This window comes from Lissotriton vulgaris, chromosome 5, assembly GCF_964263255.1.
Source record: "Lissotriton vulgaris chromosome 5, aLisVul1.2, whole genome shotgun sequence".
NCBI classification, from domain to species: domain Eukaryota; kingdom Metazoa; phylum Chordata; class Amphibia; order Caudata; family Salamandridae; genus Lissotriton; species Lissotriton vulgaris.
In genome coordinates this window covers 1,929,544,239-1,929,570,819 of record NC_141693.1, presented here as the reverse complement: position 1 = coordinate 1,929,570,819, position 26,581 = coordinate 1,929,544,239, and the positions used below count along the sequence as shown (strand labels likewise).

The following is a 26,581-nucleotide window of genomic DNA, read 5'->3' as shown; positions in this document are numbered from 1 at the left end:
GTTACCCATCCCGATTCCTCAATTTTCCTCATGACTATGGCATATTGAATACTTTGTGTCTTCTCCTTTGTTCTCTGAACATTGTAAATCATACCCTTTATTTACGGGTATTACTTCATCTTATATTTTTCTCTAACATTATATTTTATTATTTTTATTATTGTTATACTACTCTCTGTATACTTGTAAAGTGCTCTGATAGCCGCAAAGGTCCTGTTCTCTTAACAAAACGATGTAAATAAATGTGTTGACTGACCGGTCTTGACCAGCCAGCCACCATAGACAGTTTTCTGACCTCCTGGGGTGACGGTCTTCGCTCGGAGGCCAGGAACAAATCCTGCTCCATGCAGGATGTGCATTCCGGGGAGGAAAGCTTCAAAGGCCCTGCCATCTTTGTTATGCGACCCAGGCCTCTTCAGATAGTGGAGATGATCATCCCTGTGTCCTGACCGCACTTTCTGTCAGCAAGACAGGTGGGAAAATGTGTAAGATTAAGAGGTGTGCCCACATTCGGCCAGCACCACCCCTATTGCGGGCCAGCTGATTTGGACCCCACTTTTTGATTTCCTCCATCTTGCTTTGGAAGGACTTCTCATTCTAGGATCAGGGTTATGCCCACTCCCCACAGGAAGTGGTCATATAGAGGGTGTAGACAGTAGGTAGCCCATTGGCTACTACCCGTCACCCCCCGTAATGCCCCTAAATTGAGTATTTAGGTGGCAACCCTGAAACCCAAGAACCCAGATTCAACAGATCAAAAAAAGAAGGATGAAGAAGAGTAACTGCCAAGTGGGAATTACAGCAGGTCTGTGGCACTAAACCCTGCCCTCCTCCGCCCTCTCAACAATCATGACAGAGTGCCTCGTTCTGTGAGCTGGAGAACTACCAAAGCCTAGGGCAGCCAGCCAACACTTTGAAAATTGACAGCCTTAGAGTAGAGAAGCTACTCCCCTGCAGTCCGCAGGCACCAACAAGCAGAATCTGCTCCACCGGCTTGCAGCTCCCCGGCCAGAACGATGCCACAGACGACCAAGAGAAGGTACTCATGCTCTGGAAAGTCAGATCAGTCTCCCAATCGAGTGTGAAGACACCAGGACCAACCACAGCCATGCAGCGCCAACCCTTTGGGTGCCGGAAGCCCTGCACCAAAGACCAACAATGAGAGTCCAGTCCGAATTCCCACTGAACCAGGACCAAGCAGCCGTAGAGGGACATCTACATCAAAGCCACCATGCCCGGGTCCTGACGAACCGGCTGTGCCCAGAGACCCATTGCAACCTAAGACCCCATTTTGGAGCTCTCTGACTTGCCAGCAACTCCCACTGTGCTTCCTATTTTTGGGTTGCCCCCCTTCACTGTAGTATTCCAGATACCAGTCTCACCAGCACCCTGCTCCCGGTAGAGCCCAGGCGGTTCCCGAAGAACTGCTGGTAGTACTTTCAACCTTGGCCCACTACAACTCTGTACCCTGAAGATGAAGCACTGTAACCGACCGGACCTACCTTTATGCATCTTTGACTTTTCCCTCATAGGATTGCACTGTGTGTAAAAGTGCACAGAGTTGAACGTTTTATTAACCTGTGAATATTGCTATTGAAAACAGTACTTACCTTTGAACGAAGTTCTTGGTTTCAAAACATTTTTTTTAAGTGCTCTTTTTCTAATTTGGTCTGTTATTTATTATGAGTGTGTGTCTCATCTATTACCTCTGAGAGTACAACAAATGCTTACAGTACCCTCTGATAAGCCAAACTGCTCGCACCCACTACCACAAAAGAGATCGTTAGTATCATCTACTTTAGCCTCTGTAAACCAATTGGGGACTCACTGTACTCTCTGAACAGTGTAGTTCATTTTAGTACACTATATAAAGAGTCAGCTTCCTACACCAGTCTTTTCCGAAATCAGTTTAGTTAGCACCTATAATAGTCTGTGTAATAGCTAGAGTTATTATACGTCTCTTAGTGACTCAGGTCTGCGTTTACAGCTCCGTTGGTAAGTACTGTCTTTCAAGAAATACTGTGCCCACAGTGATGTGAAATTATAGTCCTACTTCTATTTTTGTGAAATATCCACGGATTTTGGTATTAAAAATCTGGTCACCTTTCCTTAGGTTGAGTGAATTAGTTGGGGATTCACTCAACTTTTCACTCTTCTGGATATCGACACAATGGTCACCAATCTCATTAGGCACTCAATGTCTGTATCTAATCCGAAGAGCTCAAGAGACCCCAGCCAAAATCTAGAGACAGCGGGCCCACCAGAAGTGCTGATAGAAAGCGGGGGCGCTCCCAGGGTGCCAGGTTCAGAGGCTTCCAAGGCTCTACCCCTGCTCTCCAGATGGTACCCAGGGCACCGGGTGCACCCCTTTCATGTTCACCTCCTTGTCAAGAATAGTCTACTCATGTTGCTCTAACCTTGCAGGCACAATCCAGCAAACAGTCAGCCATGAATTCCGACCCCACGGTGGTCAAGGAAGGGGGCCGCAGGGCAGCCTCAGACCCTCTTTCTGAGGGGCAATGGAAATAATGAATTGTGTGATTCATGTAAATGCCCAAACTAAAAGGATATAACACCCAAAATTAGCCCAAAAGAAGAAGATTCCAGATACAAAGGCAAGGTCAGGATCGCCAAATGCAGGTATTTGAGGCCACAAAGCACACCACGTGCCGGGAACAGGGAGATGCACAAACATAAAAAAAATGTTCACTGTGCAAATGGCAAGCACCAGCAACACCAAACGGCAACATGCCCCCACTGCCCACATTTCCAAGCACATGTAACATTCATAGACTGAAAAACAACTCATAGCAAGCACAAAAGGGGTGATATCAAAGACTGATAGCCCCCAGAATGAACATAGTCTTGGGAAGGGGCCTCACAGCAAACACGCTCTTATGTAAGCACCGGATGGGGCACCTTTGGTAAAACCAGTGACTGCTCATAGGACCCCTGGTAAAGTGACAATCCTATCACTCCCTTCACTCCCTGAACTCATGAGACCTTTTCACAAAACATACTGATCTGACTACCCAGAGCTAAAATGTCGGAAAAGGTCCTAAAACACCCTAGTATGATGGGGGGCCTCAAAGGTGCATATAAAATTAAGAACTGTCTAATTAATACAGTTTATGGTAATCACCCGTACTCCCAAAATTTCTAGAAGACGTTTCCAAAAAGGGATACCTACCAAAACCTCACTAGATCGTGACTAGTAGGTTGACAAGATCACACCCCTGTGGTAAAATACAAGTTCTCCGAAAACCATTAAGAACAGAACATACTTAACTAAACTGAATTAATAGTCAACAAAGTAATTTTAACAACAGGAAACCGCAAGGACAACGTAGTGTACCAATGCTAACTTATCAGCCCCCACGACCTACGGAAAAGAAAAAACAAGCATTGGCATAGCCAATAGGTCTCGCCTTTGGGACTTTATAAGTGTTTAGCCATGCAGCACATTATCACCCACCGGTCAGATTCTGTAATGGAACGAGTACTTATGTAAAGTGCTTTGATAACTTTATTCACGCTACAAGTGCTTAGTGTAGTGATGTAAGGGCAGTGGCATGGTGTGGAATGTTGTGGCGAGTTGTGATATGTGTGCTGGTGGGATGTATGTGTGTAGTGTGTTTTGCTGGTGTGTATGTTGGTGATATAAGCAAGTAATTTAATGTTGCTGAATTTACCGACTTCAGGAGGATGGAATGCAGAGAGTACCGTCCTCAGATTGCATATGCCTTGCAAGAGACTGACCGGTCTGCCTCGGACCTACTAGCAGACCTCCTGTCAATCAATATCAGGTTGGTCAATAATGAGCCCACCCACGATAAGGGACACCTGTTAGATCCCGTCCTCACTAATGCCAATATCACTACCGGCCCTCCTCTGCCACTACCATGGACTGATCACCTTTTAATCCCCATTTCATGGGAGGCCCCTTCTGTTTCCACCCAGTCGGCGAAAATCAAAATCACCGACAGACGATGGCATAAACTCATACCGTCAGAATGGTCGGACATCCTCTCCAACACTACCCCAGTGCTTTCCTCCGACGCCATAACGGCCGATGAACAGTTTCGCTCCTGGATCACTTCCTCTCTGGACACCCTGATCCCCAAAACCTCCACCCTCAGACACAACAAACGTATACCCTCTTCCCCATGGTATACTTCAGAGCTCAAGTCGCTGCGGCAGGACTGTAAAAGAGCTGAACGATCATGGCGAAAGGAGAAATCCAACACTAACAAGGACGCCTATTCCACCTCCTTATCAGCCTATAAATCCTTGATCGAAAAAACAAAAAGTCAATTCTTTCAGGAACGAATCGAAAAAGCCGCATGTTCAAGCAAAGAAACTTATACCATCCTGAAAGAACTCCTTAAGGTCCCCGACCCCGCACCCAGAAACTCCCCAGACCCAAAGGCAGACCAGGAAAAATGTCACCGGCTAGCCAGCTTCTTTCAAGAAAAAATACAAAAAATTCTGGATTCCATCCCTTCAACCAATTCGAGCGAGGCAGACGATCCCCCCGATACTTCGATCGCCCCGCGCATAACTTCCTGGGGACAAATAACCAACGAAGAAGTTGAAAACACGCTCAAATCCATCAAAAGCGGTTCTCCTAGGGATCCCGCACCGCTACGGACCCTCATGGAAGTTGCCCCCACCATCATCCCCCCCCTCACCCATCTGATTAACGCCTCTTTTCAACAAGGAGTTGTTCCCCCTAGTTGGAAAGCAGCAGTCGTGAAGGCACTGTTAAAGAAACCATCCCTGGACCCAGCTGAATTGGCCAACTACCGACCAATATCCCTCCTCCCCGGGACCAGCAAGGTCGCCGAGAAACTGGTGAATAAGAAACTCTCCCAGTTTCTTGAAACCAATAATCTGCTAAAAAATTCGCAGACAGGTTTCCGCCCAGGACAGGGCACCGACATCGCCCTCCTGGCAGCAGTGGAGGAGGCCAGAGCGCTCTTGGACGAGGGAGGATCAGTGGCAGTGATCCTCCTCGACCTAAGCGCGGCCTTCGACACCGTCAACCACCAACTCCTGGTCAAACGGCTAAAGAAGGTAGGAGTAGAAGGCACTGCTCTATCCTGGCTTTCCTCCTTTCTGTCCCAACGCTCCTTTCAGATCTGGGAGAATAACACCCGCTCCTCCGACACACCCCTCCAATGTGGCGTGCCTCAGGGCTCCTCCCTGAGCCCCACATTGTTTAACATCTATATGTCCCCATTGGAGGAGGTCGTCACCCCGTTCGGAGTGAGCATTGTCAGTTATGCGGATGACACACAACTAGTTGTCTCCCTTTCCCACCCTAGTCAACAGCCTGCGGACTTATTCAACTGCTTGACGCAGATCCAAGGGTGGATGAATAACTCAGCATTAAAGCTGAATGGCTCTAAAACTGACATTCTCCTTCTGGGTCAGAAAGGAATCACCTTCCCTTTGAATATCTGGCCACCCTGTTTGGGACCCCCCCCTGACCCTAAACAGGAAGTAAAAAGCCTTGGAGTATGGATCGAAACAGACCTCTCATTCACCACGCAGGCCAAAAAAGTGGCGGGCACCTGCTTCGGGCTGCTCAAATCAATGAGAAAGATCCTGCCCCTTCTTCCACCCACATCGCAGAGACTCCTCATCCAAGGCCTCATACTGTCCAGGCTTGACTATAGCAACGCTATATACCTGGGCGCACCCGAAGCAACCCTAAACAAACTACAGAAAATCCAAAACGCCGCCGCCCGGATCCTCACGCACACCCCTGCCAGAGCTTCAGCCAAAACTGCTCTGAAGCTCCTTCACTGGCTCCCGGTGAGGGAACGAGTAATTTTCAAGGCTTTGAGCCTGGCCCACAGATTAATGCAGAATCAGGGCCCTCCCATCCTGAGGAAATTTATACAACCGTATAAAGCCCCTAGATCCCTTCGATCGGACAAGGAGTCCCTCATCATCTTGCCCAGATACAAAAAAGCTCGCACGGGCGGAAGACGTTTCTCGATCCACACAGCTCGCCTATGGAACGCTCTCCCCCGAGAACTAAGGAAAGAACCGAACTACCTGCGATTCAGGAAACGACTCAAAACTCACCTGTTCCCTTGATTTTTAACCACTTCTGTTTCAAAAGGAAAAATTTCTGTCCCCCCCTTCTTCTCACCCCTGACCCCACAGGTGTAGGGATCTTTAGCGCTGGGATACCTCAGGGTGACTACGCGCTCTATAAAAATTTTTTAATAATAATAATAATAATAATAAGAGATGGGGGTGGGAGAGAATGTGGCCTAACGGCTAGGGCGGTTGACCACGGAGCTGGGAAACCGGGTTCATCTACCCTTGCCAAACAAAAATAAATGTGTCTGTCTGTAACGTAACTGGTGCTCATGCAAAGCGCTCGGATACCTTCGAGTCTAGTCCGCGCTATATGAACCCTCACCGCCCCCAAAATAAAGATTGGCACATGTTGCAACATGAAGATTCTAATACTCATACACATGTGTATATCATTCTCATACTTCTCTGTACAACTAAATAAATACACATACTGAAAGATTCTCTCCAAAGATATGCATGCAATAGGTATATTTCAACAATGATAGTCATCTTCGCCAGTGTCATAAATATATAATGTAATACTTAATGTGAACATTGATTTTTTCCTCTATTTGCACAATGTACCTTTTAAATTCCTTACAAATTTTCTCAGAAGTTAAAAACTACAGAATGCAGGCTCAATGAAAGATTTATGGAGAAGCACAGGAGGTGCATTCTTCTGAATAGCACAAAAGTACAGAGAAATTAAGATTAGGATCAGTATACACACAGAGCCATGGACAGGAGCTGTTTGATGAACAATAGAACCAACAGCATGCTTCATTTCTTTAGGGCAGGTGGAGCTGGTTCTAGTTAATCTACATTTAGAGAGATTAAAAAGGACTTGGGGCAGATAGAAAGTTGTCCCAGGAGAGCTAAAGGGTGGGCCTGGTAGAGTAAGGCTGTTGTACATTAGCGATAGCCTCTTTTGCCATGTTCATAAGTCACAGTGAAGAATTCCTGGTTCTGTACTAGAGATTGTTTGTCTACATGGCGGAATTAGAATAGAGTCAATGACAGTCGGATCATGCACTATTCTTAGTAGAGCTGCCACTCCTAAGAACTGGGAGGTAAACAAAAATACAGTGAATACACTAAGATCCCCTGAGCAACATAAAGGAATGTCTGTAAGATATTTGGAGCTGAACCTCAATAAAGAAAGTAGATCACTATGTATGAAGTTCTAAAAGCAGTAAATAAAGTGAAAATGTTAGAATTTACTGCATACAGGTGCCTACTACGACAGAAGTGGGAGGGAACTTTTTGAGAAGCAAGATGGCAGCTGCTTGACCACTGAGAGAGGTGCTCTGGCCCAAAGAAAACAGAAATGATGTATTAGTATGCTGTAAGATACATACATTGCTGACCCTTCGTGGCTCTGCAGAGGTGTCCAATCTCGAGGAACACGTAGGGCGATTGTCGCAGCTATGTGGGTGATCAAGTCGGTGGTCAGCACCCTGCGGAAGAGGCTTGGGCTTCTCTTAATGGAAATGGTTCTGAAAAGCAACGGGGTTGTGAAGGAGGCGGCTGGAGCAGTAGCGAGACGGACCTGGAGCCAACCCCACCGAAGTGTCTCCACCAAGAAGCAGGAGGAAGCGGCTACTACAGCAGAGAAGAAGGCGGAGAGAGAAGCTCAGGGGAAACATCGGAGAACCAGCACGGTTCCTGGTGGCTCTAAGCCGCCACTAATAGTGGGAACTTTCTTGTCAGTTGCCGTAGGAACGAAGGCTGACTCTGGTGAGTCTAAGTTGGAGAATGTTTCCTCAGCACCTGTGCAGAAGGAAGTGACGGGCGGGGCTCAAACAAACCCCGTACGTAGGTACAATGTTTCCGATGGAAGGAGCGGATATGCTCGGAAACTAGATTTTGGTGTCAGATGACAGTCTAGCGGTTGAACAGTTTATGGGAAAATCCCTGGGCTCACGACCGCCAGAAAGGAAAATTATCAATGGATGTACTGGGTTAAAGAACCTGTTGTGATCTCCAGAGCTGGGGGAAAAAATTCTCATTAATGGGTGGTGAGGAGTCAGGGACCGAGGGCTCATCATTTAGCAGCAGAAGGATACCAATATTCTAAAACAAAGAGTGAAGTCTAGGACAAGCCGAACCAGTCAAGAAATTTCAAGCACTAGATGCGCGGCCGCGAGACGCACTCTGTGGTGGGGGAGGGGCGAGCAAGACAGAGAGGCGGAGCGAGGCGCGCGCACACTTGGGAGAGCGAGGAAAGCCAGATAGCGCCTCTGCTCATGCCTGTGCGCGTAACCGCAAGCAGTGTGCCAGACAAAAAGCTGGGGTAGGCTTTTTAAAGCCCTCTCACTAAATGTCTCGCAGCATCACATGCGTTGGCTCAAGCGAGACCTAAAAAAAAGTAGGAAGAGAGGACATCACTGAACTTGCACCAATACGAGGAGTAAACCACCACGGGCCCTCAGCGAGGGCTCTGCTTAACACACACTGCCCTCAAAAAGGAAGGCAAAAGTGAATGGGAGCTCCATTCCAACATGCACTTGAGCCCTTCCATGGCAATGTCACTGCAGAACTGAAAACAACTAACTTTAATGAACTGGTCAAAAGAAAAACAGCCACCAGAGAAGTGCAGATGACGACTCCCAGTATACCCATACTTGGGAATGCAGTGTTGTGACAAAAGTTATGTATAGGTATATGTTTATGTACAATCGGTCTAGTATGGATAATCCCACACTTGAGTACTACCAAGGAACTGCCGAGTCAAAAGATAGATACAATTAAAAACATTTCCTTACATTTGTACATTATGCATACATTTAAAATGTATTTAACTTGATAAAAACCTATAATAAGGTAGGTCCAGGAAGTAATATATATAATGTATAATAAGTTTAAAAAATGTTCAATTCATCGAAGCTCTAAATTTTACTACGTACTTCAGGAACTTGGATACTGCTACCACAGTGACTTCATCTTGCAGCATGAACAATTTGATCAAGGCTGGTCTGCATTGCCTTAGTCCCCACATTTTTAACAACGGGACCAGTTGTCTCTTTCTTCCCCATTCAAAATATTTACAGAATAAAATACAATGAATATTTGACTGGTTTGAAATATCGTCACACGGGCAGTTAATTAATTTGGCAGACCAGTCGTTTACAATAGGAAATGATATCAACCTAAAAAAGCAGTCTGTTCTGATCAAGTTAATAATAATCTCGTGTAACTAGATTGTAGTGGTGATAGGTATGGTTGTAAACCTGGTCCATGCAACAGTAGGCGATGGTGGGAGATACTTAGCTTATTACCCTCTAAATAAGATCGCCTATCTTCCAACAAGCCTAAACAGCATTCTTTAAGAGCTTTTTTTGAAATTAGAGAACAGGAAGTGGGATTTTCAAACAGTTCTGAATGGCCTATGGAAGATAAAAATGTACCTACATAAGAAAGCCACATTGTATTTCTAGAGGCTGCCTAGTTCATGCAGTCTCTGATGACGTCCTTGCTAAACTCTGTTTCACTTGCGGTCCATATCTTGTGCCAGAGCATTATTGGGCTTATCTTAATTACATCAGTGATATGAACCCGAGCAAGTTCCTTGTGGCAAATGGTGGTAGAAATGGATCTGGGCACTGCTAGTAAATATCTCCAAAAAAGCGTTCTCATTAATTTGGATCTCTCGACAATCTGCCATACCCCAAATTCCTGCACCATGGGTCGCGGTAGAAACGCATTTCGCTGCGTAGATATTGAGCAGAAACTGGACCGGCTTTCCGCCCAATTTTTTTGCACATTTCTTTACCGCACCTATTTCTCGAGAGAAGGCCAGATTGCGTATATTAATGGATGTGCTCCATGATCCTCTACTGGTAAAAATAATGCCCAAATAGGTAAAAGTCTTTGTCAAGCTTATCTTTGTTTGATTTAAAAAAGTATTACAATCTACTTTCGACGTACAACACATAGTAAAGGTTTTCCCCACATTTATCCTAAGTCCTCTTGTGCCCATAAATGAGGAAAATCCAGTTAGAGCTTTCTGCAGACCTAGCTGTGTTCTTCACATTATGACTGCCATTCCATTGATTTTGGGATAATCTACATCCAGCTTAATCAGGTGATCTGCCACTCCGTTTATATATAAATTAAAAAGAAATGGGGCAAGGATGCATCCTTGGCGGACACCTTTTTTATTGGAAATTTCTTATTGCATTTTCCATTTTTCCCATGTCGGACCATTGCCCCCGCCCCTCTATATAATTCTTTTATGAACTCAAGAATGTTCGGATCAATTCCTATGTCTATAAGGGTGCTCCATAACACGCTGTGGCTTAGGCAATCAAATGCTGAACTTAAGTCAACAAAAGTCATGTATAAATTGCCTTTTTTTGCCACCGTGTATTTACTTGTAATCAAGGCCAGGTTAAGACATTGCTCTACTGTGCCTAGCCCGGTTACAAATCCATATTGGAATTTAGAAAGGACTCCCTTTTCTTTTGCCCAGGTTTGTAGTTTGTTCAACAGAACTCTTCCAGCTACCTTCATCATCGAGTCAAGTAGGGAGATAGGCCTGTAGCATTTTGGGTCCGTTCTGTCACCTTTTTTAAAAATAGGGATTACAATAGCTTCCTGCCATGTTGTTGGAAAACCTTCTAGGCTGTAACAATTAAGAACACTTGTAAGGAGTGGGGCCCACAAAGAAATGTTGTCTTTAAATATGTCAATCGGGATGCCACCCGGCCCATGGGCTTTAGAGTTTGCACTTTCCTGTATGTCCTGTTCTACTTCTAGAAGTGAAAAATATATCTGTAACGGGAATGTATCTACCGAGGGTCTCTGCGAGTCAGTCTCATTTATCAGTCAAGGGTCAGGATTATTTGGTTCATCTAAGTCATCTTTTTTGTATAAATCTGTAAAGTGACTAATCCAGACATCCTCTGTTATGGCGACCTCTAGAAGGTCTGTCTTCCTCTCTATAAAAAAGGGAGCATTCACTTCCCTCCAAAAGGCCGTATTATCCCTCAAGGTGCTTGCTTTTAATAACGGCTCCCAGGCAGCATCTTTCAATTCCCTTTTACGCTTCTTGATTGAATGTTTATATTCCAGTCGAGCTGCTCTAATTTCTAGTAAGTCTTTGGGTACCCTTTTTAATGTGTCTTTAAGGGTATTATGGGCTTTAGAGCATTCAGAGTTAAACCAACCCAGCATCTTATCCCTATCATCGTCTCTTTGCTTCCTTGTCAAATTTTTCTTAATTGTGGATGCTATTTTTCCGAAGGCAGTTTTTACTGTACGTGGATTGAGATGTTCTTCTAGGCTTATCATAAATTGATCAAGATCCTCCTTAATCAGACCTTTCAAAAAAAATCGGGTTTACCTTAGACCACTTTAAAGAGTATCCGTTTGTACGTGCCAGTGAAATCGAATGACAGTATAAAGTTTCCGTCAAATCCGATGTCTGACTGACCCTAGGACCTGCATCAAATTTTGCAGTGATCGGGTAATGATCACTCATAGCAATATCCTCAGTTTTAAAAGCCATAGCACTTCGGTGGTGGCTATTGGAGCTATCAGACTTGTACCACTAGTTAAGGAAAATGACAACCCTGCTGCACCAAGCTTGTGAAAGGAGAGCTGTGGACTATTTTGGCTGGGCACAGTTCAAAGACATTCCAGAAGAATGTAAAATGTTCACAGAAGCGTGGCTGGGGGAAAGAGGTTCAATACCCTTCTTCACCATGCAGACAAGAGCTAATGCCTAATGGTTGCTAATCACCTGGTAGGAAATGCTCAAACTGATAAACAGCACTGAACTCAGCCTCAATTCGATCAAAGAAGTACTGCGAGCAATCCGCCTCTTGGTAATGCAGCACGGTTATGTACTGGACTTATGACCGCAATGGAGGCAGGGGAATGTGCCAAGTTTGGAGCAGCCTGCTGCACGTTCATCCCAGGGAATGACACAGACAATTTGTTGAGTTCTGTGTTGTGGCCAGGTATCTGGGAGGGCCAGAATGTGGGTGGAATGCTGTGGGTAGAATGCTAGTGCTAGAAGGTCATGGGTTCTAGAAAGGAAAGTTAGGAGACAAAGGTGATTCCTGTTGCTGTTTGTGTTGTGGCTGCTCCTGTTTACTGGAAAGAAACTTACCTTTGAACCACTTTGGAGTTACTCCGTTCTTCAACAATGGAACACAGACACTTGCCATTCAAGCACTGCACAATCTACAAAGAAACTTGTATGAAGAGTGAGGTGCGCCTGAGCAGGAGTAGTTTTTGAATTGATTCTCCTGGCTCCCGCAATGGATATCCGATTTATGTAAATCACTGTTGCCAGTAATCATTAAGTTGCTCTTGGTATGCAGGGTTATACAATTGGGGATATCCTGCTGTAAAAATGCAGTCCTCAAACTGGGAAGAATGCAGGTAATTAGAAGGGTAATGGTTGTCGAAGGTGAGCATAACGAACAACAAGTCCTAAATAAAGTAACTGTCCAAATGCATGAGTTAGGGCGTGTAGTTGAAGAATCAACTTGAGAGGGAAATGTTAATATGGAAATTGATGCATTCATCAATAAAAAAGGAAATCTCAGCCTTATCAATAGAATCGCCTGTTGTGAAATCCACATCAACCTCGACTCGCAATTTTGTAGTCAAGCAGGCCCTGAGACCCAGGTCCAGGATTTCTGATTGATAGGTCACAGGTGGGAGGGTGAGTAGTTGGCAGGCAAACTCTCGGGCAGGAAACTCTTGATCATTCCCACTGATTGGTGCAGCAACATTATTATGGTCAAGGGAGATGGCCCCAAATAAAATCACTAATGACTGGTGGGGGTATGCGCACTGCTAAAAACACCATATAGAGTCATATGCCACATGAGTTAAGAACACATACCCAATCATGACCTAGCACAAGCAGTGATCATGCGCTACCCATGCCAGGCATCTGGACACGTTATCCACTGGCCACACTGTGCCCATGCGAGGTCGAGACCCACCTGTGGTAACCATTAGGCATTTAATTTATGTCCAGAAAGGCAGCAACCAACATTCCTCACCATATATGGTATGCCGGAAACGTTTATAACCAGCGGTGTTTTGTATAAAAGAAGGACTCAAACCAATTGTAAATAGAGATAGTCATCACACCTTGTGCCGGTTACTATTCTCCCGGCTGTAATGTTTAATTAAACAAACTGTTCCTGTCTTGCCTAACGCCTCTTGTCTACTGTTTTTTAAGGATTTCAAACTAAAGCAACAATAGTCGTCCACTAAGCTGTTTTAACTATTATAATACACCAGGGGTACTAAAAGAACGGCCAGAGGGCTGCTTGCTACGCTCCTGACTTTTACATGTGGCCCCAGGGCTGCTGCTTATGTAACTTAGTACTGACATTCAGAAAGCGGATACATGGGCCAGTATGTAAGTATTTATTAACAAATTAACTAAAGGAAAAGAAAAAGCAAAGAAGGAGTCCTGCACCACATTTCTTTAAAAACACTTTCATTTTTAAAAACATTATACAGTAATCATGTAAATATATGATATTCTTTAAAAAAAAAAAAAGTGTATTTCATTAACATGCAGACGTGTTTCCTCTTAGTGCTTCAGATTATAGTACTGCATTGACAGGTATTTATTAAAAGTGACTGTCCTCAGACATGAACTTAAAAACATTCATACCTTCCACGCCAGGACAACGATATTTGTTACCCAAGAGGGGAGTTGGTTTTCATGTGTCCATGCAAGGTGGCCTGGTTTAATATTATACATGGAACAACAAGATAGCTCATTAAATCAAACAGGAGAGGTTCTGTACAGTGCACACCCTGAACTCATGTAATTTTAAGGTGCTCTCGTATATAATAATTAACAAAAATGAGGCACAGTGAAATAAAATGACTGCCTAAGATCACACAATTTGGTTAAGTGGGAAAGCAGCGATTACTATGATTCTTCTAGAGACTATGTGCTTAATTTAGGGGGCTGAAGTCAATGAAACCCTCGAAATAACTCCCACCACTCATTGCACACTATGCACATACTTCGCATCCCCTACACCCACCTCCCAAACACCCCTCCTCCCCCCAGGAAATCAATGCGGCTCCCTGTCACATCACAGATCTCAGTTGTTGCCACCGGGAAAATATTTGCCAGTATGCATTACACATCTATTAAACGTATATGGGTCTGGGGATAATCGAACATTTATCACAATGAACCTAACGCTGACAGAGCAAATCAGGAGCACGGATCTTCTTACCTTAAACTCCCTCCATTTCCACAACCGCAAGGATTGAAGACCAGTACCTCAATCAAATCTATCCATGTCAGTCTAGAAATTACTGCAGTCTGCTGAAGAGCTGCATCTAATACCGAAACTGTGACGATGGAAGAGCGCTTCCTGGAGCTTTGAACAGAGCGGACGCCATCTTCAAATGATGATGTATTTACTTAAGGATACGATGCAAGCTATGATATTAAATAAATACTACGACGATTTGAATGCAAATATCTTAATAGAATGAAACGTTTCGTCTAGCAAGAGTCGTAGAAGCCTATGTTAACATTATTACCAAAATAGTGGGTGTTATATTTAGCCATTCTAAGACATCTACAATCTACTGTAAATAATTGAAAAGATCAAGAACTGAATAAAACATACTGACGTATTTTATCTTTACGATGAGGAGCAGTACTGTGTGGACGCCCCAATTAAATCTACTCTAAACTTGCAACCCCAGCTATACCTTCGGTGGACTACAGAGGGGCGTGGTCTGACATCCAAAGACCAAAAATTAAAGGTGATCAAAGTAATTTGTCACTAAAGCTAAGGCTGTGTTAACTCAAATAGAGTAAAATACTTGCCACACTTTGGATGGGCTGTTTCTTTACTAAAAAACTCGTTGTATGGACGATCTCCACTTCATTTACCCAAGTACAAGTTTCATACCGGTAGCTGGTGGCATGTTATCTACGCGTTGTAAATATTTCCAAAACAGTACACTGGACTCCCTTCTAAAAATGTGCATATACTGCTGCAAAATGGCCGCCAAGCAATGGAGCCCTTTATAAGATGGCCGCTTGGGCTTCGAGAACCTCACCAAACAGTTCTAGAATGTCAGACAGTGTTTTGGGTAATAGGCGCCATCTTGCAACGGGGTTTGGGTACCTCTACGTCAGTATTGTCTTACATCTTGGATTGGGTTTGTGGAATTTGACGTATTGTTACGGGATGACGGGATGGCGGAAGCTGTGATGATCTGCCCCCAAGCAGTCTGTCACAGGCAGTAACCGCAAAAGCAGATCTGCGGCCCGGCGACAGCGAGCGAGCAGCAAGCATGGGGACAGAACTGCTCCTCAGCGAGCTGGACAGCCGCTTCTTTGCCGATAACCTGCTGAGCAGCGAGGACTGGGGTGAGTGATCGCAGAGCCGTCGGACGGAGCGCCCTCAGTGACCGTAAATCAAGGGGGAGGGGCAGACAGCATCCCAGGGTGGGTCATATAGGGATAACCATCCTCGGTAGCAGGGTCCTAGCCACTGGTGCTTAAACAGAAAGTCTTTCCCGGTGACCGTAAAAAAGGAAAGGGGTCTGGGTGTGACCGCTGGGCATAAACGCCTGGATATTGGTGACCTGTTGCAGGAAGATGGGTGTGCCAGTGCGACCACGGACAGGAAAAGGGGCCCTGCTGCTTGGGTGAACATAGAGGGAAATCGGGAGTGCCAAACATGTAGATTGGATACATGCGAATTGAGTTGGAAGAATGGTTCATGATTTTTTTTTGTTTGTTCACAGCTGTCAATGATGTTTGTTTATGTTTGAGGGTGTTCTTGCACAAACCTCTGAAAGTCGCAGCAAAAGGCATGTGTTTGTGCCCCCTTGGCAGTGAACATACGAGGAACAGACCACCATACCACTGGTATTATCCTATTCATCGGCTGCAGCTTTTTTGAATCGTTATGGATTTGCCGCATTTGCCACAATATCTGTTAACTGCTGTATAATACGCAGATTGTAGCAAAAAAAAAATAGTTTCTAGCTCAGTCGGATCAAAAGTTACTAAAAAACGTGATGACATGTTTACACACAGTGAAGGGCCCTTCGCAAAGGTGGTCATCTTTTAGTTGCTTATTACTGGTTTTGGTTGTTAAACTGGTACCAATTAAGTGAATGTTTTTGCCCAGACCATATCACAATGTGTAAAAATGACAAAATAATAAAGAAATTCTATCAAAAAATGTGCTGAATTATGCTGCACAATATTACTTTTCTTTCTTCATAATTTAGGTAACTCTGCTGCATAATTTAGCGCTCCCTTGCTGCATTATTCTAGTTGCATTATAAAGTGCTTTACGGTACCTTCCAGAGGTAGGAAGATTTAGCATTTTTTACGTGTTCGTGGCAGGCCTGGTTACCAGAATTTTCATCTGGATTGGCCAAGTGTACGTTCGGTGGGCAAATGTGGGACCAAAGTTGTCTATTCTGGAGGTAGCCTACAACCCCAAGATTACATCATATCTTCTTCCAAACAGTCATACAGTACAGCTCGAGAGTTCTTTGAGAGTAAGAGCTAATGTCTATACTCAACAGTCCCAAACATTAAAATTTCCAGCAGGGCAGGCTTCAACAGACGCATCTGGATTCTAAGCAGATTCTAATAGTAGTTCAAGGTGAAGGAGGTCACTGTTACCACACCTAAGTCTTGCCATTTTGTAGCAGGAAGATTGGCTACTTACTCCTTGAAATTTGCCCAACACCTATTTCTTTGCATTATGTGAACTTTGTAACGCCTTGGGGAAAAAAAAATAAAGCCGTATTGTTGACAATTAATAGCAGTTGTCTTGCCTGATATGTGTGCAAGCCTTAATTGCAGTCCAACAGGTAACCTTCTAGGGCCGTGTTACACAGAGTGCCCTGGTTACAGAAGGGGCCACTGATCCTTGTTCAGCCCATTCTGTATACTGAATGCTGAAGTGCTGGCACAGAGAACCTTATCTCATTTGCAGGGGCATGACCGCACGCAAATGAGGGAATCGTTATGCCTCTTAGCCAATCAATATTATGAAGGTGGGTGCAGAGGCAAACAGACACACAACATGAGAAAGAAAAGCAATCAACCAGACTAACAGCGAAGGCTCTGTTTCGTACCAGTTTGATTTGAATACTCCATAAAGTGCATTTGATCCTCTCGGGTCATATTAGGTCATGTCATGTTGGTTTGTAAAGCATACTCTCACCAAGGAGGGTATCCTGGTGCTGAGCAGGTGTAAGATTAGACTAAACCTAGGGCCTTATGTGGTTTCATGAAAAGCCAGGTCTTCAGCTTCTTGTGGAGTTCAAGAAATGAAGAGGAGGATCAGATGTGTAACATCACGCCATTTCATGCTTGAGGAGTGATGTAGGAGAAGGCTCAACCACTGGATCTGCTTTTCCATATGTGTGGGTTTTGAGCAAATATGAGTCTTGCAGAACTGAGGTGTCTGGAACGTTTGTGAAAGCAAACAATATTATTGAAGTATCCTGGGCCAGAGTGCCTTGAAAGTTTGTGTGAGGAGTTTGAAATGTGCTTGTTTGGCTATGGGTAGCCAGCGTAGCTCCTTGAGGTGAGGTGGGATGTGCAAGTGTTGTGGGAGGAGGTTAGGAGTTATTCTAGCTGCTGTCATCTGGCTGTTCTGCAGCCTTCCGATGAGATGCTTATTTATCCCAGCGTAGAGGGTGTTCTTGTAGTCTAGGTTGCATGTGGCAAGAGTGTGGGTGATGATTTTCCGCATTATTACTGGAAGTCATTTGAAAATCTTCCTCAGCATCTTCAGTCTGTGGAAGGATAAGGCACTGATGGTGTTGACTTGGGCTGTGATGTTGAGTTTGCAGTCAAGGTTGAACCAGAGGTTTTTGGCTAGGGTTATTTAGTTCTGAGGGAAGTCTAATTAATTAGCGTTAATGCCATTGTGCATATATCATTCCACATTGCATAACCTGTGGTAGCCCTTTATTGAAATTAATTGTGATCTGTCCCAGTGTGAGTAGATGTGGCTAGTTAAAGAGTATCACCAGGGCCACTGAATTTATGTGGTAGGGGAGGGCCACATTATGCAGCAGAATTGACTAAATTATGCAGCAAGAAGAAGCAAATTATGTGGTGTTGTAGTGTAGTTCCTATTTTCCCAATAGGCCCTGCGCATTGGAATAACGTAAACAGTAGTATCGACGTAGATGTGCGGATCTTCCAGGCCTCTACTGACTATGCTAAACTTAATTGGGTTTGTTACCAACTAGCTCAGAGGTCACTGGAAACTTTCTTGACTGAATAGGAAGTGATCAGCTTCCCTGGCACAGCCAAGAAGGGATTCAGTTTTCCAACAACAGCATAAACATGACAACTTTGCTCCTTAGATAAGAGTCAATCTCTAGAGTCGTGTGAAACAATAGACAGTTATTTTACTCAGTCAGTTGTTGTGCAGATTACTTTCACAATATGTAGAGAATAGAGAGACTGGCGTTTTCAATAAAAGGTATTATTTATTGAACAGTCTTTCTTCTCATGCAAGAGAAATGTATTGCCACAATTGCAAGACTTGTTATTATGAAAAGTACGTACAGTAAAATGAGTATTGCGAAATAATACTGTAAAAGCATTGATATGGTTTCTTAGCCATACAGTGGTTTAAAATGAATAAAACATATATACATTCATATATACATTTAGCTAACGTAATCAACTGGTGCTTCTAACTATGCCTACCCCAGTGTACCTGACCTAAGCCTAATACTTGGGAGGGGAGTAAGTAAGTAGCAGTTTAAGTTAAGTTGGTTTTGCCAAGGATTGCTTCAAGAATTCTCTCTAAGGGTTTAGTCAACACCATACCTCTGGAATAGAATGTTGGAGGTCTGGTATCTCCTTCCAGGGACTCGAAGGGATTATAGCCGTATAGGGGCATAAGGTCACAGTATTGATCAGGGTCCTAGATTAGAACGCGACAGTGTAATGCAGCAACATTTTGTGATAGTATTACTTCATTATTTTGTTATTTGTAGACACATGTTCACACTCTCTGGGCCTGGGTTGCACCTCATTATACAAGTTGAACACGCAAGAATAGCAACTGAAAGGTGACCAGCCATCCCTATCAAAAGGTCTTCGACTGCACTACAACATCTATTGAAGCATTTTAAAGTAACTTTTGAACCCTATGTGCTAGGACTTTTTTCTAAATCTGCAGATTATATATTATGTGCTAAATGCGGCAAATCCATAATGTTGCAGAAAACACCACAGCCATAAAATTGCATAATTCCAGTTGCGTTGACTATAACCAGAGAATGTGCAATATACTGTAATAAGATATCAAAATATTTAATGCTCACATTTGTAACTCTGCCACACTGGTGAGAAAAAATTCAGCCCAACAATATATCTTACTTGAGATAAGTTATTTACTTTACCTCTGCATCAGGTAGAAAACAGACAGACAAGTTTAGCACCTGATTCAAAAGGCAAACATAAACGTTTGTGTAAGTTTACTATTTTTTTGGTATTTCATAATTACAAGTTTAATTTTATGAACAGTAATTTGACGACTGTGGAGACTCCACTCCGCACTTGTGGCTAATGCTCCGCAAATAAAAAGTTAGTTGTGTCCTACATTTTTATGTGCAGAGCTCTCCACCTCACCTAAGGCATCTCAAGGGTCGGGAAAATACTGCTATAAATGAACTTGTAATTTGTGAATACAAAAAAACAGTAAACTTACACACAGTGGTGTGTATGCCTGTGTGAATAAGGCTCTTACTCTGTTAGGCATTGTAATTCCACATTAATTGCTGGGGAAAACTTATGAATTCCCTCACCCTGGGGGTTGCTCATCCAACAAGGCATGCACTGCTACTATCTGAATAGTATAATGCATGCCCCATCTTACTGTATATTACTGCGTGCGTCTTATGCAAGCCAAAATACATAAACACTGTTGGAACCCCCACAGAGACCATAATTAAGGTTCAGAAGGCCATTCACAGGCCTTGGTGTTACTTTACCTGCTGCATCATTATAAGGTAAACTTTTGTCCCCACTCTCCCAACTAGAGATGGAGGACCCACTGAAAGTTTGACCTGTGCTTGTGCCGAAGCCTGGCTCAGCTCGAGGTGCTCTTGGAACTTCGAGTCATGACAAGAAAAGCTTTCACGTACCTTCTGCCTGCCACCCTCAATCTACCCAGGATGTAGCATTCTGGCAAGAGCTTCCAACTTTGGAACTGAACAAGCGTCGGTTTGAGTCTCGGCATTGGCTCAACATTCTGTTGTTCTGAGTAAATCTCCAGTGCCTAAACGAAGTGAATGTGACCTTGTGTAATGTAACTGGAGTTTATGGAAAATGCTTCAATACCTTTTTAGGTCGAGTTTGCACTAAATAAAGACTGCAGAAAACTGCACATAGAGGTAAAAACAAAGCATTAACCTCTTCGCCGCGACGCACATTCCGGCTCCGTGCTGCAAAAATTGATGCGTGCGCGGTTTGGACGGCCCCCGGCTGTCCTCTGCACACGCATCGAAGAGGTTAACATAAAAAGGCGATACTGGCTGATTTGTACAAAGTGAGAAACATAAAACAAGGGAAAATTGCAACTTCCTCACTTAAATTGTGTGATTTTGACCAATTATTTTATTTCACCTAAATTCGTTTTTCTTCGTATTTTGTATATTTACGTTTAAATACATGAATCAGAAACCCAAATATACAAAAATCTATTGTGTTTGATTTAATAAAGTAATGTTCCTTTATAATAATCTGGGCCAAATGCAGGGTCCACAACTGTTTTGTGGGCAGGTCATCAAATTATCAGCAAGAGCCAAGCCAGTGGTCGGCTCTGTCTCTAAGAGCCTGTTCACTTCCCTGCATCTGTCCTGATCACAACGATATTAGTGAACTAAGGGGCAAGTCAGTTGACATGTATATGTAGTCCAAAAATAATCTGTAGATGCATTATCTTTACAGGATTTTTAATCAAACACATGGAGTTTTTTTTGTACAGCTCACTTCCTCATCGCAAGTATTTGATGGTACTCTCATATATCGAAAATTAGGAAAAAGAATGCTCAGTGAATTAAAGTATTCACCTAGGATCACACAGTTTAGTTAAAAGGGACGTTGTGATTAATCCTAAATTTCCCGGTCTCACACTGTGCATGCAACTCAGCCTCTAGATTGCTATCTCTTTCTGACATCAAAGGTTAATGATTTTGCTTAATTCTTGGGGGATAAGATTAGAGTTCAAGTGACAGTCAGAATCCACATTTTATTTTTGGGCAGTTCAAAAAGCGCAATGCTCGTCCACGGATATACCAGTGCTTCGTTACATACAGACTAGTTTTATATTCGTTTTTTTGGCACAGTGAGGTTTGCCGGTATTCACGGGAAGCAGGACTTCAAGTTGACTTAAAGCCAGGCAATTGGCTCGAGCCTGGCTCAAGATTTCAGTGGCTCGCCCATCACTACTTCACACCTTGAATGTGCATTGTGTCATTCCAATTTGTTTTTTTTTACTCCACTATTTAAAGCTCAAATAAAAAAAATCCATTCATCTTGATATTAGTGACTATTGATCTAAAACGCTTTAAACATGTGATTGAAATGTATGTGGTACTTACTGCTCCTGGCAAGGCATTGGAGCGCTTTATGCCAGGCTGCACTCTGTTCCCAAACCGAAAGTTATTGATTAATGATTTTTGTGGGTAATTGTAATTCTTAACATTGTGTTCTCACTGTGCCGTGCATTTACTCCCGATTCTATGTGTTAGGTTAGTTGTGGTCATTAGTGGGGGTAAAAGCATGCATGCAGGTGGTGAGTGGGTGGGATTAATATAGGAGATTGGGTGTTCGTACTTTCCAGAGGTATGACTTTCAGAGAGGGGGAGGGTATGATCTTTAATTGAAGCGGGGTGCGTGCAATTTACAGAAATACAAACAAGCATGCGATTTAGAATAGGCTGTACTGAGAGTGGTGTGCACAGGATGCAGAGTAAAAAGAGGGTCATTTGAAAGAAAAAAAAGCAGGCAACAATTGGAGGTTTCAAGCCATGTCTTAGTGTTCTATATTAGTGCAGTGCTCCTGGGTCTATATTGACTGTTTATCGACCGAAGTCTGTGCTGACTGAAATCCAGTGATGCATGCCCTGCGTCAGTTCAATGCACCTTGCTTCTAAGCAGTATCATTCTTTGTTAGCGTGAAATGCTGTATGATCAGTGCTGTGGTTCTTCGACAAGCACTATCTCAGTGCTGCAGCAATTCCTAGCCATATGGAACCCGAATCCCCAGGTCTTGGGGAATCCTAATGGCTCTTTAGCAGCAATGGGTAACACTATGACAATATTTAACTAGTTGCAACATTAACGTCCTTCTATTGCTCATCAGTCAACCCTTGTCATTTGACGTTGCTTATTTAAATGCTTCATTCTTTTGAATACATATATGTGTTTTATTAGCTGGAATATCACATTTTAACAATATAGTCTGTTTGAAAACCAGGAAGTGTCTGAGGCCGTGTAGACATTGGTAACATACATCCAGGAAGTCCTGCGTGGGGTTCGTCTACAAACCGACAGAAAGATAAATGGCGGAGGGCAGTGATCTCTCTCTAGAGGACTTTAACTGTTACTCTCGGCACGTTTGTAGGGCCAGGTGCCGAGGAAGTGTTGCCAAACCCTCTTCCTCGAGGCAGGTTGGGTACCGTTTTAATGTGCAAGCTGTCGAATATTCCAGTCTGGCAAGTTATGGTTTCCGCCCATGATGCAACAACACGTTTGGGACCCTGACCTCTTTCACAATGTTTCCCTTTCGCTTCATGGCCTCTGAACAGGGACCAGTAAAGCATGGTGCAGCATAGCTGTGTTTCACTTGAAGATCTACGTCTCTTCACCATAACAGCCACTTGTTACAATAGCCTTCCGTGGAGTAGAGGAAGCTTGAACATCCAATCCAGCAACGTTTGTATGAACCCCCCTCACTGGACCTCAACATTCTTACCAGAGACATTGCCTGTGGTTCAAACTGTCTTTTTAAAACGTATTTAGCGGATACATATTACTAATAAAAGTGCGTGTTTTTTTACATTTTTGCACACTGTGAAGGCCATCCATCGCTTGCACTCTACTAGTTTTATGATGGCGTACACAAGTTGCACTTGAAGTCGCTAGGTGGCCGTTGGTTCTGAAGGTGGTTTCGGAAGAGAATAAAGCCAGTGGCATATTTACGTCTTCTGGCGCATCTCTGCAGATCAGCAGGGTTGCGCCAGAACAGATGCGTCAAGCAATCCCCCCCCCCCCCTGCCCCACCACATGCGTCGCATTCACAATTCGGCGCACCATGGTGCAAGGAGGGGCAGATGCGTGACGCATCTTGAGGCGCACAGGCGACTCATTGCTGGAGTTGTGTCGCAAACGCAACGCAACTCCTGCAATTCACAGGGGCCGCCCATACTCAACATGGTGCCTCACTCCTTACGCCTACTTCAAGCAGGCGTAAGGATTTGACGCAGCAGCATCGTAAAACTGACTCCGTGAAATCTTGTAGATTTCACTGCGTCAGTTTTACGTGGCTATCCTGCGAGGGAACACCCACCCTGCGACAGAACGCCCACATGAAACCTCGCCCACATGAAACCTGACGCAGGTTTCATGTGGCGCAGGGCTTTACAACGTGACACATCTGCCTAGATGCGTCACGTTGTAAATAAGTTGCAACGTGGCACATGGTTTACGCCGCCGCTGCGTCACAAAAGTGACGCAACGGCAGCGTAAAATTGTTGCAAGGGGCTTGTAAATCTGCCCCCCAGTATTTAAGTAAACGTGGCCAAGCAATCACAGCCGACAATATTCCTCTGAATGTTTTCATTCCCCTTAGAGTTAGACAGACCTGCTTTTGAAGGGAAACTTTTTACATTTTTGTTTCTGGGGATTTCTAGAGACCTTCGACCTGCAGATCTGAACTTCGACCTGCTGATCTGTCTCGTGAGTTGAAAGCGCTCGGGGCAGTAGTCCAGCCCTGTGAATACCAAAGCGTCCTTTGCGACTGCGCTAGCAGTTGTTTAGCCTCAGAGAAGACACGTGTTGTCTGGTAGGCGGAGGCAAAGGAAATGCCACTGTAAATTACTGGGTATAAGCGTCTGCCTCTGTATTTTGCACACTTGCCCCTTTCCATTATCGGCTTAGGAAAGCTGGACTCTCGATGGACTGGTTTGTGACGTTCTGGTGGGCTCTCCGAATGCAGGGTGGGGCCTCTAGTTACAGAAAGGTCGCCACCCCTTGTTTTACGGATTACTGTCTGTGGCCAGTTGTGATGATAAAACGCTTGCCACCGGGCCACAGCTGCTACACAGAGCTGACTCCCACCATTACAACGATTTCGACGATTTATTGAGGGGGTTTCAAAAACTTGCAGGTCTCGCTGCGCATGAGGCAAGCAGGTTTCATTACTCAACTGAAAGGCACATATAGTTTCGATCTTAAAAGGGTGAAGCCGAGCCAGTACTGTCCCAATTTGGACCGGTACCTTTAAGCCTGCACAGACCCTTGTGGCTCACTCACACCTTGTGCTGTGAGCTGTGTCTTACCCAGGGCTTTAAGTGGGCCGGGTCTCAAGGGGTCTGAGCACCGGCAGTTTTTTTCAGGGGGCCTCGAAACGGGTCTCTATCGGACTCTGTTTTGAGCCCTGACACAGGCAGCCCGTTTTTTTCCCGAACTGCACTGACCGCTGTTTGCTGTCACTGCAGTAAAAAGTGCCATGGCTCAAAACAAAGCCTGATAGAGACCCGATTCGCACCAGGCACATGGATGTGCGCTGCTCACACTGCTCACCTCTCAGTAGTAGAGAAGTTACAGCATGACGTCATGCCAGGGGAGCGTTGTGGGGGAAGGGAAATCCTTTAAGAATCATTTTCTTTCTGGATTTCCCTTCTCTTTCTGAAACTCAGGAGCAGCAACATTGTGGTAGGGTCACCAAGGATTTAATTGGAAGCTTTGTCAATATTATATACAAGTCATAGTTGCAGCTTATTTATCTTCTGCAAGTAATAACCATTGACAAAGCCAATATTACTTACTTATTGTAGGTATGATTTTTTTTTTTTTTTTTTTTTTTGAAGACCAATGGTCCCAAACTTTATTTAGTTTCACAGATGAGTTAAACAGCAGTCACACAGTGTCATAACAATAAACCACTACTACAAGCGGTACTCGGCTGTCAGTACAGAATGACATGGCAATTAAATACGAGTGAAAATAAACAGTAGCCAGTGGTAATGCATTAGTTCACAAGCAGCGGTGCTAGGAAATGTCTCGTGCCGCAGCGCTTGCGGCTCATGGCACTGCGCTAGGACCAGGGTGCTGTAAGAAATCCGACAGTCATTGCATTGAGTTATGTTCCCTGTTCAGTACAGTAGCGAGCTGGAGCAGGATCATATCCCCCGTCGTCACATGGATCGCTGGGCTTCCGCTGCCTGTACATGAAAACACCCAGTTGCCATTGTATGATACGGAAACAGGGAGGGGGGTGTCGAGCATTAGCGCGTGTACAAAATCAACAGTCTCTGTGTCAACCAAAAGGTATAACTGGGAATTAAAAGAGGAGGGGGAGGGAGAAACATTTCAACAACTGTTGGACTAGTGCATGTGCGTGTGGTAGTGTGTCTTGAATCCTAGCCGTGTGTGGTGCACCCTGTACGGGCTGCGCAGGGGCGGGGGTGATCGAGGATGTGGTGTCGCTGCGGCCGCGGGGTGGAGGCGGGGGGGGGAGGAGGCAGCGGGGGGGGGGAAGGGCAGCGGCGGGGGGCGGCAGGGGACATCGCTCGGTGTGCAAGAGCTCGGTAGTCGGGGCTGGCGGCGGGGGGGAATGAGGGGGGGAGGGGGGGGCGCGGCAGTGGGGGAGGAAGGGGGGGGACGCGGCAGTGGGGGGGGGGGGCAAATTCCGTGACCTATATGGACAGCAAGCGACAGGGCCCCTTCTATTCCGCGTCAGGTTGGCATTCTATACCGGCCCGGGCGCATGCCCTGTGGTACGCGATCAGGGTAGCGTCCCAGTCTTGGGCGATCGGGTATTTCCGTAGGCCAGTGGTCTCCTCTCTGTGTAGTGACACACTCTCCGCACTGGCCCAGTTGCCAAAAGAGCGACGCCAGTCTGCAGGGCGCGGTGGGTTGGCGTTTTTCCACCGTTTCGTAATGAGGCGTTTAGCCGTAATGAGGCCTAAGTCCCAAAAGCGTGCCCGCAGCTTGGTCTGCTTGGTTCTCCTGTAGAGCCCCAGTAGGCATACTTCCCACGTCTTGGGGAGAGTTTCGCCCGAGGCCGCCGTCAGCGTGTCAGTGACCGCTGACCAGTACGAGGCGAGGTGGGCGCAGTTCCAGAGTGCGTGCAGGAAGTCTGAGTCTAGGAGGCCGCATCTGGGACATGCCGACGAAGTGAGTCCGAAATAGCGATTCAGTTTGTCAGGAGACAAATATGCTCGATGAATGATATAATATTGGATGGTT

At 44.8% G+C, this 26,581-nt stretch overlaps 2 protein-coding genes across 2 annotated transcripts in view; one reads left to right on the top strand and one right to left on the bottom strand.

Moving 5' to 3' along the window:
• The window catches only part of FKBPL (FKBP prolyl isomerase like), a 76,986-nt gene extending 62,537 nt beyond the window's left edge, over positions 1 to 14,449 (bottom strand). The window contains exon 1 of the mRNA XM_086924545.1: positions 14,325 to 14,449. The gene's annotated coding sequence lies outside the window, so the exon portion shown is untranslated. The remainder of the gene's footprint in view (positions 1 to 14,324) is intronic.
• An 831-nt stretch (positions 14,450 to 15,280) lies between these two features.
• The window catches only part of ATF6B (activating transcription factor 6 beta), a 309,902-nt gene continuing 298,601 nt past the window's right edge, over positions 15,281 to 26,581 (top strand). Inside the window, exon 1 of the mRNA XM_086924544.1 lies at positions 15,281 to 15,478. Within this exon, the coding sequence (XP_086780670.1) occupies positions 15,403 to 15,478 (76 nt within the window). The 5' untranslated portion in view covers positions 15,281 to 15,402. The remainder of the gene's footprint in view (positions 15,479 to 26,581) is intronic.